A 15,883-nucleotide genomic window follows, 5' to 3' on the forward strand; every position below is an offset into this window, starting at 1 on the left:
TACGTATGAAATACCTGTATGAACTGTTAAATAACACGCTGAGATCAGAACAACCTTACTTTACTACATACAGTAATTGATCAATACCCTTGATAATTAGTGCATTGTTTGATTTGACTATTTACTTTAAAATATAATAGAAATCACAACCAGGATCACGTCTCTTTCAGTACAGCAGGTTTATTGAGACAGGATGTGACCAAATCAAATCTTTTTGTGACAGCGTCACCTGTTTAGATAGTTGGAAAAACAAGCAGCAAGTCCAGAGTAAATGCCTGCTCTAAAACAATGCTGACATTTCTAACGTAGGCTTTCACAGATGAGGAAGCGATCTAATAGCTGCGCATATACCCCCTCTACTAACAGAAAAGCTGCATGTGATGTCCTTCATTCTGTGGTGAACTGACGTTTAACACAGAGAACAAATGCCCTTCTTATGTCTGGAGATTTGAATCATGCACCTCCATCGTCCTCTCTGCCCTCATTCTTCCAGTATGTTTCATGCCCCACCAGAGGCAATAGAACATTGGACTTGTTGTGCGCCAGCTCCAAAGAGGCCTTCATCTCAGCGCCTCTCCAACCTCCTTGGGAAAATCAGATCACAACTGGATTCGTCATGTTCTATGACCAACCAGTGCTCCAGAGAGACAAGTTAAGACACATGGGGGTGAACAAACATTTGTCTTCATGGGTACTAGACTACCTCTTAAACCGGCTGCAGCTTGTGAGGAGTCAAAAATGAGAGTCTGACATGATTCTGAGAGTTGAAAATCTGTGAGGTCACACACATTGCTGAAATAAAACAACAATGGGAAGCAGACACTGAACAGAAACAACACAATCTATTGCCATAGTTCTATGTCCTAACATTTATTTTAGTTTAAATGTGGTTGCATTAACAACACAATAAATATTGCCTTGGTGAGATCACAGGACACAGCAGTTTTTGGACTCTCAAGAAATAATACTTTCACAGTTGAACAGCTAAAGGCAACAAAGCTCATTTTCACATGACGCAAAAACTGGCATTAGTGATAATACGGCAGGTATAACAACGGTGGCAGACATTTGCAGTATTGCATATTCATGCACTACAAGTTCGTCAGATACACAGGACAGAACAGAATTCTTGTTTTCTTCGTTAGTAGATTTGAAGATTTAGTTAGTGTTTAAGTGCAACAATCAATCCCTTTTTCACCTACGATTAGGGTGTCTGAGCTGTGGTTATACTGGCAGCCTCTCTCCTCTAGTGGCAATCAGAAAACATTCAGTAATTTAGCCTGAAAGAAATGTGGTTTTACGTGGGGCCACAACACGGCATCAACCGATTAACTCTGTAGTGCAAAAACGTTAACTTTTACAGAAATATTTGGTTTAACATTTCTATAAAAGTACAACTCTTGAAAAACTTTTGTAGAAACAGAATGAAAAAATGAAATGTAAAAATAAATTCTGAAAAACTTTTGAAAAACACAATTAAACAAAAAAACAACAACATGAAAATAAAAATAACATTTGGTCATTTCAGATGTTGCCTGGCTCCAGCAGGTGTTTTTGGATTAAACAGGAAATGAAACAGGAAATGTATTTATGAGAAATGCATTGAAACATCCTCTAATCTAACACTCAAAAGGAGGACGAGGACTACATTGTAAACAATTACTTAATTTTCATATTGACAATTAATTTAGTAATGAAAAAAAAGATCCCTGGAAATGTCCAATTTCCTTCAAGTTTCAAGTTCATTGGATTGTAATAAACAGAACAAAAACTGTACGTAATTTTTTTTATATACACAAATTACATCAACCTTTATTTTTTAACAATTAATATACAGCGTGATGGGAAACACTAAAATCAGCTCTCTTGTCTCAACTGTAACATAATCACCTTTCTTCTCCTATTTCTCCCTATAAGCTTACGTTATTCAGGCAGTCTGCATGCTGGGAAAGCTGCAGCAGTGACAGAGTGTGCGAGCAACAGCTTCGATCCCAGAAAGAAGGCAGACTTCAACTAGACTCCCTCCTCCCTGCAGGTCAAACCCACATCAAACAGGCTACAGAAGACTCACATGATGTTTCTGTTCCTGTTCCATTTTCAGTCCCCATAAACAAGTCTTCACACCCCACTCTTGTCTCCTCTCACATAACATTGAGTGTTATTGTGGGGGTAGCTAGGTTTGACGCCAAGTGGGGTGTAGTACACTTGGGGGGTGATGGAAAGTTTGGGGTAGCTGAGTGAACACTGACTGTGGACGAAGCTGAAGCGATAAGAGCTATTCAAAGGCCCAGACCTCCAGACTGTGGATATTGAAGTCCTGCTGAGCCGAGAGTGGCTGGTTGTTGAAGGTTGCGCAGTGGGTGGTGGTACCGCGATACAGCTCAGCATCCAACCATAGACCCAGCTGACCACTGCAGAGCAGAAAAGAAAGATTAAAAAAAACACAACACAAAAACACAACACAAACGATGTCCATTTAGAGAACTGAGCTCAAAAAGTAGGCTAGTGATTGGTATGTTCACTTACCCTCCTCCTCCCATCTGCAGAGAATCAGTACTGCCCTTCACAAAGTAAGAATTCTCCCCTGTCCAGCGATACACCTGAAAAAAAAAATACAGACTTATGGTTGCAATTTTCATCTTAGGAAAGCATTCTTAACACAAATAACTGATGCCAGAGTAAACTAACCTTGATTTCAGGGCAGAAGCTATATAGGAATGTCTCTCCTGTACCATAACAGTGGTCACTTATCCTGAATGGGTGAGTCGAGAACGCCCCAAAAATCTATGGAAAGATTTGAAATTTATTTTAAGACAACATAAACAATATTATCTTAAAAAATATTTTAACAACAGCAAGTGAAGCCCTTTCAAATTAGTATATACATTTCGAATGATCCTGTTAGCAGTTCCTATTGTAGTGTAATCATTGTAAACATTCACAAGGTGTCGCCAAAGTCAGATCAAAGCTTTTTTTCCTTGTCAAGGCTTAGGCATACTTGCTTTTGAAACACAGATAATACTACATTTTAACCTCTGTAATATAATTATCTATTTCTATGACTGCCCAGGAGGTGTTGAGAGTATGCACCTGGTTATCCATGTCCTTGATGACCAGAAGCACAGGACTGTCCACATCTGCTAGATTTCTGTACAACGTCTTTAGACTGGTTCCGTGTTTCACAGTGCTGTAGGCCAGCCTCCACGGGTAGCCCTGCACGCGGGCTGGCAGGCGACAGGCAAGCTGGGAGGAAAATTAGAAAACAGGCAGACATTATGGATCAATTCATTGTCAGATGAGGTTGCAATCGTGCCTGTTAATTACCTTCTCAACGTGTGTGTCTTGCAGCAGATCGCTCGCATCACAGAGTGTGGGTAGTGCATCCACAGACAGGTCTCCATCACAGCTGCCAAAACTCTGCCGACGCTTTGCCTCGTTAATGGTGATGATCTACAAGCAAATTGAAAACCAATTAAGGTCACTGTTGACAAGGAACAGGGTATCCTTTATAAGCCTTAATTGAAAACAGCATACGATGATAATAATGATAGATGGATTCTGCAGACACAGGTCCTTTCTGCTCAGCTCACCTCCCAGCTGCAGGACGCCGGATCACCAAAGAAGTTATCGATCATGTCCAGCTCGTCTTTCTCCACCACAACAAACCCCTGCTCACGAGCCTCTTTCCCGTAAACGTCGGGAGAACACTGGACAAAAAATGCATACAGGTGGTCCACCCTGAAACACACATGTACGAGATATTAGACAAGTTTAAGTTTCCTCAAACTGCTAATAGATAGATATCAAGTTACCTTTCTTGTGGCACAGCAAACCAATACTCTGGCTGCTTTTGGCGGCCTCCGAATGAATGGGCAGGACTGGATGTCATCCCAGTGGCAAAGGACTTCCTCATTGGTTTACCAACTTTAAAGCACAGGAACATGGGAGGTTTTTTACTCTTCTCCTCTGACGAGAAAAGCATGTCTAAACCGAAAGAAGTTTAAAAAAAGAAATAACATTGGGTTAATGCTCACATCCCAAAGGGCCCATCATTGCGGACATTTTGGCACAAAGCAAGAAAAACAAATCAAGGAGCAAATGATGTATTTGAATAAAAAAAATGGAATGTCACTTGAAATGACATTCAAAATACCAAATAATGAAAAATGTACTCATGGATCTTAAAACCTAGGTTCTAATTTTCACCTTCTATTGGAGCCTGTATCCTCTGCAGGAGCCATGACTTCACTTCCGCTTCATAGGTTTTCTTCCTTCTTTCCTCCTCGCTTATTCCACCCCCCTCTTCTGACCTGCTTGGGCTTTGTCTCATAGGACCAGTGTTCCCACGAACCCCTGAAGGCTCCTTTAGACTCAACTTCCTGCTTTGGTCCACTGGTGTGCTGTGATCATCCACACCACTTAGCAGCTCTTCTGTCCCTTTAGGTTTGATATCTTTGGTTTCGGTTGCTTCTTGGCTTGAAAGCTTATATAGTGTATCACCCTGTTTTTCGGTTTCTAAGGAGGAGTGTATGAACTCTCCATCTTCGATAGAGCTTATCTGAACTACACCCTCATCTTCCTCGTCTTCCAGCTTCCCTTTAATTTGACAAAGCAGTGTCTTGTCCTTGGAGTCACCTTGTCCTAAGCTGCTTACTCCTAGGACTTCTTGTTGGACTTTGCCGCCAAGGTTAGATATTTTGGAGGATGGTCCCTCTACTTCGTCAGTGCTCCCATTCAAAGTAGGCTCCAACTCAGTGAATCCCTCATCTGAAGGTGATTTTTCAGTATGCTCACCTTGTGTACTCCCTGAAGAAATAAACAAAGCCCTATTGATTTATCCTAATAGCAGAGTTTAATTAGTAAAATTGTTGCCAATTGTTTGATGGAACATAATTAATCCAAATATTAATTAAGACATGTTACCAGTTTCTGAGAGGGTAGACTCAATGTCATCCAAAATAATAGGTCGCTTTGAGTCCAGAGCTTCATAGCGACTAAAGGGGTTGAGGTCCCGCTCTGATGGCAGCTGCTCCCATTCGCCAGGCCTGTAGACAGGACATAGATCCTGTGGTAGATCTCTGCGAGGTCACGGGGCACCGCACATACCACACCGCAAACGAGGATGATAATGAGAGGGAAACAAGCAAAACAAAAAACATTCCAACAAAAATTAAAAATGACCAGAATGATACAGAACTTAAAAAAATGTAACGAATAAAACACAAACTGGCTTATGAGGAAACAAGTGTAAGGGAAAGAAAGAAAACTCCTAAACCCAACTAAGATTCACAATAAAAGGACAAACTGATAAATGTGGTAAAGACACCAAAAAGATGGAGTGCAAAGCATAACACTTCAGTGCTTTATGACTAATCTAATGCTTAAATCATATAGAAAACAGAAACACTAAAAATGCTGCATTTTTTGTTGACTGTTGTAATTGTTGACCAGGACCAGCAAAATAGAAAATGAAGAACCAGAGGAACCAGAAGGTAAGAGCCAAGGAAGGAAAAAGGGACAGAAAAGGGAAATGAGGAAAGAGAGGCGGTTGGGACTTCTTACGATGGCAGGGCGTCTTTGAGGTTCATGCGAGACACGTCGTCGTACAACGCCACAGACACAACCTCCTCCATGGGGCAGATGAGGCCGTACTCCTCGCAGCCGTGCTCAATCACCAGGGGGTCAGACTTGTGGGGGTCAAACATGATGTTGTTGGGGGTCACAATCAACACACCTCCCACCACTCCCTGCAAGATTACATATGGAGTTGAGAGAGGAGGTGATAAGGACCTGTTGTAGAATTAAGCACATTTCCTATTCAAGACTCCTACACTCTTAATTATTAGCTGACATTATCGTGATGATTCTTACCATGCCATCAGTGAAATACTTGCAACTCATTTTGATGAATTTAACTATTGCTGGACTCTCGTCCTCAGAGTTTGGGGAGAGTTCACGGTGGATGGCCTTTGCTGTCCTGCAGTCTGAAATGCCATCCTGAGGGACATGAAGGCACAGATTTTCATCGGAACTCTGACAACTTAAACGCAACTACAGAGTATGCATCAGGAACCATGTACTGCAGTCAACATAGCAAATCTTATTCACATGTGCTTTCTCAGATAAGCCATTGGTGATGGTCGCGTCAGAGGAGCCTGGAGGCTTAGGCTCAGCTTCTGCCTGGCTCACATCAGGAACAAACAGTTTCTGTAACGTTAGAGACAGTCGGATGTCAGCTAATCAGAAGAATGTTGTAGAGCTTATAGTAGCATAATGCAGTGCTTTTGGTGTCCTTACCTGACCAGGGTAGATGCTGCGAGTGAACAGTTTGTTAAGCTGGACCAGCTTGTTTGGGGTGATATTGAACTTAAGTGCGATACTGTTGAGGGAATCATTGGGTCCTACCTGTAACAGGACATAAAGTCCTCTGTGAAATGTGTCGTTGAAGATGTCAAAATCCTCCATGATGCAACCTTAACTGTCTGGAGAATACTGTAAATGGAATTGCGCCATCGCTGTAATGTTACTCACAATGAATTCCACGGTCCCTGGCGGTCCCTTCTTCTCCATCTTTGCTTGATTGTGACTTTTACAGCAGTCATCTAAGAGAAAGCGGGAAAGACTTAAAGGTAAACGGTCCCTCAATACACTACCACCTATGAGCACCACTGAAAGTGCAAATGGCGCAGTAATATTTGTGACCAAACACCAACGCACCAGTGTTTACTCTGCAAACATATACAGAACAGCACTCGAGCTAAGGTTTACGGTCAACACATTTGAACGTCTGTGTTTGAATTGAAATCAATGATTTCTAAATTAAGTACTAGTACATAAAACTTAATGTCCACAATATCATTAGTCTCATTTACACACAGTACATTATAAATGTCTAGAAAGGTGAGATATTTATAAAACTCTCAACAATGAAGGCATCCGAACAATAAAATAATGTGTATGTACTTTGGTCTAAACAGAATATCCAGTGGTTTAAAACCTTTGACTCACTACTATAGCGTGTCCATTCATAACATTATCCAGGCTTTAACATCGCTGCCTCCAAACGAGTTATTGTAAAGACACACTTACTGATCCTTGCATTCATAAAAGGTCCACAGTCAGCATTTTCCTCTTGCTAAGAACAGAAGCTATTAGCACACCACTCCCTACTCCCTCCCAGATTTCTAGCTAAAATCTTACGTGAACCCATGTGAGTAAATTTCAGTCTAATTGCGCAAAAACAAAATATCATATGATGAGCTACAAGAGGTCTTTTATGGAGCCCATCTGTTGCTGCATATGCTGCACTGACCACAGGATCAGTGTAGCAATGTTCCCTTGTAGAGTTATTGAGAAAGCCTAACTCATCACAGAAGGCCAGAGATGTAACCGGTTTTTGCTCCTTTATTCTCGGCCTGTATGGTTTGTAGGTGTTTCTGAAAATACACCTGGACGCATGTTGGAAAAAGTTGGAAAAGTTTGTGATGCGTATATTACCTGAGCCCGGAGGCTTGGATGGAACTCTCTGTAGGTCTGCCTTCCTGTTGAGGTCACGGTCATCTGGGATGTCTGCACAGGAGATGATTGCCTGGTTCTGCTCATTCACATTCTTGTCTGACTGGCTCTGCTTGAACTGCCTCCGCCTCTTAAGCCTGATGGGATGCCAGAGCAGAAAGGTTTGCTTACAGTACATCCAGTAGTTTTGAAAAGGCACAGCACTTTCAGGACTGGGGTCTTACAATCTATAATATGTACACACAAGTGCACATTAAGCCATGCTATTCCTGTGGATTTACAATACTATACTTTTACTTTGTAGTACAGTGAAATATCTACTTTGTACGTCTTTCGGAGTTTACCCTGGTGCGTCAACTGTGTTTTTCCTTTTCAGACTGCCCTTCCTTTGATTAATAATTGATGGAGGGAAGAATGATGTAACAGCGTCTGCAGACCCTGCTGGGGTTCATTAAGAGGGGACGCTGCAGTGGAACTACAAGTTACGAGTGCACTTGAAGATAATGCACACGAGAGCGTGTGGATATAACTGCATGAAAAAAAAGATAAGACCAAATTGATTTATCGGATAATTTGAGTGATAGGCGTTAGTATCACTCTGTACAGCCGTGGGCAAAGGAGGAGACAAAGAAAAAAAGAAAAGATAAGCCTGTAAAGTGCTTAATGGAAAGGATCGATGAGGCTGCGAACCAACAAGGCTTAGCTCCTCTCCCACATCCTCAGTTCACTCTCCCTCTTTAGACGATGTAGCAAACATCTGGTAGCAAACTCAAGAATCTGCAGACACATTCATAACAGCACTGTCTGTTTACTGCAGGGCAATTCTTTCTCAGAGCTTTACAGTCTTTACAGGTTCACACTTCTTCTATTCATCTAAACTTTAACCAAGAAAAAAACTAATTGACCAATATTAATTAAGTCAGCTGTTACGTGTTCATTCAGCTATTCTATTTATGTTACAATATGTAGCGTTAAGCTCTTCAGTAAACCTGCAGCTGTTTTCATGACCACATGTCATCTTCAAAAAACATTTTTAATTTAGAAAGTTAATTAATACAAGTATATTTACAGTATGTAAAATGTATTATTCTTCTGGATCTAGTCAAACGGTCCATGCAGCTATAATACAATTTCTTGGCACTGTGTCAGCCTAGTATGATCTTAGCTCCATTTATTAAAAACTTAACCAGAGTGTGGTGCAAGTGGAAACTTGTAATAGGAGTTGTGTTTGAAGATAAGCCTGTTGACGTGGCCCCTCGCTGCGTTCTTCATGTCTGCATGAACCCGAGTCATTTTTAACTTTTAACATTTCCACTGCTGCTTTATTGCTCACTCTAACAGGTTTGCACACCAGCTTTGCAGGATTACACTGCCTCTACTATAAGTCAAAGACCAGTCCTATGAAAATCCAATGTCTAATAATTACAGGTTGACTGGACGGTAATGTAATTTCTCTGTAATGTAATATTTCCACGATAAGCAGAGCAGATGAACAAAACAAATGAAGGCAAGTGATAGATTTGTTCTGGGCTGTTAATATAGCCTCAACAAGAAACCTAAGACTGCATAAGAAGGAATAAACCACTGGGCTAAGCTACATTACCACAAAACATCCATCAAGTTCACACTCACCAGCTGCCAGCCTACAAGGGACCTTTGTATTCGCTTAAGCAAGTATTTGCTCATTTTGGGGTAAAACCTTTAGCCTGTGGGTTCACTGATAACCTTGTGATACTCACCAGTTATTCACAGAAGTTAAAGCTTTTAGAAATCTTAAAGCCTCATTACAGAGCAGTACACAACTTAATCGAATGCAAGGCGTTTCCTAAAACAGATCCCTGCCAGCAGGTATCGATTAGTGGATCGTGCTGGTCCGTAACAAACAGCGGGCTGTTCTTTGCTTGTGATGGGAGTTCCTGGTTGATATATGCGCCTTAGACGCGACCACAAAATGCCTGCGATCACGTTTCACATAACCTGATTTTAATGTTAGCGTCATCCCTGTTGGTTCAGTTTTTGAACTCCTGACACACAACTTGGATTATATGAGACTGTATAATAAAGGTGCAGCACAAAGACATAAGGAATTTATAATGTGCCAAGTAATACGGTACTTGAGGAAAGTGGGAATAAACGATAACACACACAGACAGCAGAAGGTCAACAGACAGATAAGTATGAACAATCACACAAAGAAAAGCTGCACTGCTATAAATATATGAATAAAATAATAGCTATAAAACTTTATTTAAAAAAAGAGAATATTGCATCGTGTTCAAATTACGATCCTCAGCCGAGACAAATGCATTATTTGTAATTTTGGCTTTATAAATAAAATCGACTTTGCTCTCTAATCTCTACCACAACTATTAAGCAAACACGCTCTGATAAGAGGAAACGAAAGTTAAAAGCACTTGACTAATGGAAAGTACTCGCAAACGCACACTGAGTCAGTTACCTGGCGAAATATCCTGGCTTCCTGTCCCTCTTTTCCATCGGGCCAGGGTCCTAAATGTGCCTGCAGTCAAGTGCATCCATACAAACAACCCCACACCAGCACACAACTCTGCAGCCGCTGCCTCTCACGCCGTGTTGGCGCATTTCTTTCTTATCCTGCAAAGCAAGAAGCGACGGATTAGCAACACTCACTAAACGGGAAAAGCCCTGTGTGTGACGATGGAGCATCACCAGCTGTGGAGGGCTGTTATAAAAGCACAACCCTGCGTAACGATAAGACGCATCTGCTGCTGGTTATTGTCGCTACAGTCGGTCCTCGCGTCATATGCAGTATTTTCAATAGTTGTTTGGAAATCCCGTCGATGTAAACATTGAAGCCGTGTGGCCTCGCACAGCTAGCGTTAGCATCACAGGGAGCGCAGCAAGAAGGAAACGGCAGTTCATCCACGTGTATCATTAAGTGTTATGTAACAGGTAAATTACCACAGAGAGAGAAAACACGGATTTAAAGTAAAACTACTCTTTTTCGTTTTGTGGAAACGTGCTCGATGTAAATACATTACGGAACGCACTAATAATCCCCTTTGAACCGCACCGTGGGGTGCAGCGCTAACAAAAAGCAACAACGCTCGGTTGGGTTAAACGCTATAATAAATCTGCCTGCGCTCGCGACAAACAGCACGGAAGGTGCTTCAGCTGAGGCTAACGCTGCTAGCTAGCCACATTGTTTACAAGACAATGGCAACCTGGTGGAGATGACACTGAGCATTCATTCGGTTTCACGCCAGCCCCGTCCCTTAAGACGAAGTACTCCTGTTCATGTAATATGTGCCAACGTGGACACGCACGCCGTTATGCTGAACGTTAAACAGAATATAAATGGTAATTCATCTGGTCACATACCTTCCGTGCATCCTCAAACAGCTAACGTTAACGTTAAAATGAAACCAACCTACCTCTCTGTCTCTCTCGCTAACTACTCGCTGCGCCCCCTGGTGTCAAGCTCCCCGTATAAAAACACGAGTACCCACTCACCTGCGCGCTAGCTAGTATGTGGTAATGGTAACTTAGGTAAACTACGATTATCCAGGTGAATAGATTGACATTGGGGCGAAGGCGCGTGGCCATGCACCTTTATAGAGCTAGTATATGTTTAATATAGTTATCTACAAATTGTCTATATGATTAATTCAAATCAACTTCCCTGGTGGTCTAGTGGTTAGGATTCGGCGCTCTCACCGCCGCGGCCCGGGTTCGATTCCCGGTCAGGGAACTACTTTTTCCGCGGATTGGACTAAAATACCCTTCCACACTGAGAATATCCTGACCGCATTAAAACGAGTACACAGGTTAAATATTAATGCGCCTCAGTTTGACCATAGGTGACCGCGTGTGTCACCTGACCTACTCTTATAGAGCTGGGATAGGGAAAACTCAAATAGTTACACATTCATATGCATGGTAAACTGAAAATAATAATTATTGGTATAATAAGAATTATAATAATAATATTTCAACAATGATGACTTTTTTTGCACCTTATTTTTTAATTTAAGACAAGGAATGAGCTCATATAATGTCAGTCATTTTTATTATGGGTGTGCTGGAAAGTGCAACATTATAGTTTAACGGCTTTTACCCTGATATTATCTTCCACAATGATTTTACCATACACTTTTATTGAGCAAAGCAAATACCTCCTGCCAACTGACTCCTGAGCACCAAACGCCAAATTCGCCACTAGGTGGAGATATTTCACAACAAATAATAAAAGAGCCCTGTACAAATACCTCACTGTAACGGTCCAAAAATAAACGGTTATGACAGTATTATTATTAAGTATTATTTTTTTGATTCATAAATCGAATGTGTTAGCTGATTTCTGTCATTCTTTCCAATAGAGCTTTGGCCATTTTGAACTGAACCTGTTGGAGATTCAGCAACACAAGATAATGCGGCACTTGAGTCCCGCAGGCCGTCTGATTGGACGACGCTGGAGTTAACCAGTTCCTGGCTGTCTATGTATCTTGGCAGATATTTTGACAGCGTTATCATTGTGAGATAGGAGATAAGTTGTTTCAGGGATCGCTATGGCGCCGGTGTGTCCCTCCTTGGGCCTGTTCAGGCTCTCATCATCCCCTCTCCACTCCCCTCTTCTCGCTGCCTTGCTCGGAGCAAAGGATTGTGGGTGGACTGTTTGGTTGGGAGCAGGGTTTGTGTTGGCAGGGACCCTGTGGATCTGGGTATCATCGTCCTCTTTCAAGACCATCAAAACCTCTGTGTGACTCAGAAATAGGACAGCTACTTGTCGCCCTTCTCTTTTTCCAGAAAGCTCTATTTGAACCCCTTCCTTTCCAAGCCTGACTCTCTATTTCCATTCCTTCTGCTTACATTTACATACAAAATTATTTCTGTATTACCTGTTTTTCCCAGGCAGTTATAATAGATCTATAATAGATATAGACTTTTTTACAGCTGATGTTGAATGGCAGATTTAAAAAGGCCCATTTTCACCACCTAAACCCCTTATCTTTCTTATATTTTGCGAAATTGTCACAGTCACGAATGTCTGACCCAGCGCAGGCCTTGGAGAGATTTTAAATCATTTCTTCCAGACGTCATATACTTCTAGCTTAGACTACATCCACTGATAACTACAAGTACACTGTGGCAGCAAGAGGCTGCAAAACCTAAACAATGAAAGGGGATATGTCACACAAATGATAATTGATTGGGAATATTATGTTTTTAACCCGAATGCACTAATTTGTTGAAAAAACTATATATATTTTGGAAAAATACTTCAAGGGAAAGTGTTTGTTAAAACATAAGATGCGCAGAAAGTAAAATATTTGACTTTGAGCTGAAGATGATGTTTGAAATGACTCCTGTCAGGACTAACGCTAAGTTCAACAGCCAAATTTTGTGTATTGACAGTGACACAAACAAGACGCACAGGGATTGTTTTACACATGTAAAATGTTGATCCAATCACGTGTAAACTTATATTTTTAATTCCATAATTTATTGATCTTTATGTTCAGTCTTTCTTGTTCATTAGATTGGGATCTGACTGATATTTACTGTGACTCTTTGAATGGTTAGAACCTATTTCATCCCATTTCATGTTCATGCAGCCACATGAGGCCGTGTCAGAGGGATGATTTAAAGCAGCTCTATACTGTACACCATCCAGCGCCACTACGCCCGCTGTCAGTCTGCCAAGTCAGCTGAGGCACCGCAGCCTCGACCTTTGACCCAGGAACTGAACAGCAGGGGAAAGGTTATCGGCGCGGGGCTCTCGTTCCTGAAGCCCCGCGTCCAGACGGCCGAGGGGCCGCACCTCCGGGACGGAGCAGACGCCGTAGGAAACCTGCCGAGCGCCGGGCAGCGCCGCGCCGCGGCCTCCGCTCGCGCCCGGGCGCCCGCGTCGCCGTGGTTCTGGTCACATGACCGTGGCAGGGGAGCAAACAGTGCGCGGCTGTTTACCCTGCTTATCAGCGGTGTTGTAACAAGTAGAGGAACACACACAGACTGACCTCAACGCATGCACGAATGCTACGAAGGCCTCGCCCTGGACAAATGCAGGAAAAGCTCAGGAAAAACAAATCAAGACCTGCGTTCGTTTCCCCAAAAGCTTGGATGAGGCTGCAGTAACAGTCGGTGACACCCTGATAATGAACCATTAGCCAACATTACCAATGTCTCCTCCTTAACTCTCACATCTCATCTGCCATAAAATGTACATTTACATTAACGAGCACTTTTCAGGAGAAAAACTCTGCTCTGCTTATAGATAAAACTGTTATTTATTGGCCAAGGCTGACCAATAAATCACAGCTATAAATTCCCATATGAATTATGATGGTGCTTGCCCATTTATGATTGTGTGATAAGTCAACTTTTCATGTTCTGTGGAGGCTGTATTCCTTTGAGACGGGAGATACGTGTCTCCGCGCCGCTTTCGAAGCCTTTTGATGCCTGTGTGCGTCCGTGTGCGCTCACACATGAACTCCCGCTCTCACACTCAGACTCTGCTTAGTCCGGGCCAGCGCCACATCAGTCCATCGTCGCAGATATGGCTCGCGGTCAGATAGCGGGTCTGGCGGCGCACAAGACATTTTGTCCACTCTGTCATGTTTACTTATAATGATAAGCTTTGATGGATCCCCCACAAGCTATAGACGCCACGGAGCGCACACACACACACACACACACACACACACACACACACACACACACACACACACACACACACACACACACACACACACACACACACACACACCGTCTAATTGACACATGCATGCACATGTCAAATAGCAAGAAGCAGCAAATTAGAAACAGATTCCACAGTAGTTTTTATCCAAAGCAGCTCTGTGAGGTTTAAACATGGCAGCTCTTCTCTTTCTTACTTGACATAAAAAAACTAATTTCCTCTGAAGAGCTAATAAATAGGTGTTTAAAATGATGTATTCTCAGGGAGACACACAGACAGGTGAGGGGAATAGATGTGTTTAATGTCCTTGTCTGATTTAATGTTTAAGGCTCACGTGTCAGTGCTCTCAGCTTGCAGCAACTTGAAATGTGTGTTCGTTTAGGAATTCAAAAGAAAAAAGCTGCATTCTACTAGTTCTTCATGCTGCTGGCTCGATGTTGCACTGTGATCTGGCCTGCACAGTGTTTTCACTGGGTCGGTTTACTTTAACCTGGCTTCAGGCCAGGACCACAAGTTGTCCAATTACAACCGCTCTGGGCCAATTAAAAAGACTAATGAGGCTGCCCTGCGTTTATTATCAGTGGTGTGTGTGTGTGTGGGGGGGGGGGTCTCTGTGGCACGGCCAGCATGGCAGACCAGGGGAAGGATTCACTGTTGGAATGTGATGCACAGCCAATGATGGAATGATGCTAATGAACAACATTTCCTATACACTTTTAATCACTGAAATGATTACATCTAAAGTTTATAGTAAATCGTACAACGATAATAAAGTTTTTCTGTTCTATTGTAAATAAAATTTAGTAAATTTAGAAATGTCTTAATTATAAATAAATAAATTAAATTGAAGTTGTCAAAGTAAATATTACTTATGTCTAAGTATATTTATTGTATCTTCTCTTGTTAAGTCTAGTTTAGTATATTATTACTTCTTAAATTGATGTATACCTTTATTTATGTCATTTAAAAATGTATACACATATATAAATTGTACTTTAGTACCCTGACTGTTGACTTTGATGTTCAGCCAGGAGTCTAAATTAATTACTGCTATTTCATAAAACTGTCCTGTGTATTTTTAACTTGCTGCCCATAATCTGACTGTACTAAAGTCCATATATCAAAACACTGTAAAAGTAAGAGTGGTTCAGGTTCTCACCTCCACTCTCATCCATTACTTACAGTAGGTATTTACACTCAAGGACACCGGGGCCACTGGTGAAACTTTAGGGAGTGAGCATCTAACAAAGAGCAAGCGATAACGTTGAAAACAACGGTCTCCTTCTTTCACTGATTCTTATTTTACACCTCACCCCTCCTTCTGCTCTGCCAAGGCCGAGCGTTTCTTCCTCCTACTTGTTCGGCCAAGGAAGGGTCAGCGTGAAACACACACACACACACACACACGCACGCACGCACACACACACACACACACACACACACACACACACACACACACACACACACACACACACACACACGGCCGCAACCATTACACATCTTCTCCGCCTTGTTGAGCAAAACACACTGATAAGTGTGTCTCCACTCCCCATCCGACAGATCCATCTCCGAAAACATCTGACACAAACGCAGGAAGATTCTACAGATTCTACTGTCTGTGCGTGCGACTTGCAGATTGATGCCTCGGCTTCCTCTCGTCACTGCAAGAGAGTGGAACCTGAAGTAAAATAA

General features: G+C 42.1%; 1 protein-coding gene and 1 non-coding gene across 6 annotated transcripts; one reads left to right on the plus strand and one right to left on the minus strand.

Moving 5' to 3' along the window:
• Positions 1–849: 849 nt before the first annotated feature.
• On the minus strand, positions 850–11,064 carry LOC114849709 (nuclear receptor coactivator 7). 5 transcript variants are annotated; one of them, XM_041069557.2, is made up of 17 exons: positions 10,929–11,064; positions 9,974–10,128; positions 7,498–7,652; positions 6,532–6,602; positions 6,298–6,405; positions 6,109–6,207; positions 5,872–5,997; positions 5,563–5,747; positions 4,924–5,045; positions 4,207–4,806; positions 3,813–3,984; positions 3,591–3,738; positions 3,325–3,450; positions 3,091–3,243; positions 2,689–2,784; positions 2,527–2,600; positions 850–2,411 (listed from the first exon to the last, which is right to left on the minus strand). In XM_041069557.2, exons 2-17 carry the CDS (start codon positions 10,009–10,011, stop codon positions 2,276–2,278), a joined length of 2,409 nt encoding a protein of 802 aa, XP_040925491.1. In that variant the 5' UTR covers positions 10,012–10,128; positions 10,929–11,064; the 3' UTR covers positions 850–2,275. The 5 variants fall into 5 exon arrangements, with proteins under 5 accessions (XP_040925491.1, XP_028997236.1, XP_028997235.1 ...); XM_029141403.3 differs by having other exon boundaries at positions 4,924–5,078; XM_029141402.3 differs by having other exon boundaries at positions 4,924–5,078; positions 10,876–10,949.
• A 109-nt stretch (positions 11,065–11,173) lies between these two features.
• Positions 11,174–11,245, plus strand: trnae-cuc (transfer RNA glutamic acid (anticodon CUC)). The gene has a single exon. It is a non-coding gene; the product is annotated as a tRNA-Glu (tRNA).
• The last annotated feature ends 4,638 nt before the right edge of the window (positions 11,246–15,883 follow it).

The sequence above is a fragment of the Betta splendens genome, chromosome 24 (genome assembly GCF_900634795.4).
Source record: "Betta splendens chromosome 24, fBetSpl5.4, whole genome shotgun sequence".
In the NCBI taxonomy this organism is placed as follows: Eukaryota; Metazoa; Chordata; class Actinopteri; order Anabantiformes; family Osphronemidae; genus Betta; species Betta splendens.

Excerpts from the sequence above, each read along its gene's own strand:
- LOC114849709 (XM_029141403.3), bottom strand. The coding sequence starts at position 10,011 with ATGGAAAAGAGGGACAGGAAGCCAGGATATTTCGCCAG. Across the intron at positions 7,653-9,973 it reads AAGCCAGGATATTTCGCCAG|GCTTAAGAGGCGGAGGCAGT; the intron begins GTAACTGACTCA and ends GCATCCCATCAG. Across the intron at positions 5,079-5,562 it reads CTCAAAGACGCCCTGCCATC|AGATCTACCACAGGATCTAT; the intron begins GTAAGAAGTCCC and ends GTGACCTCGCAG.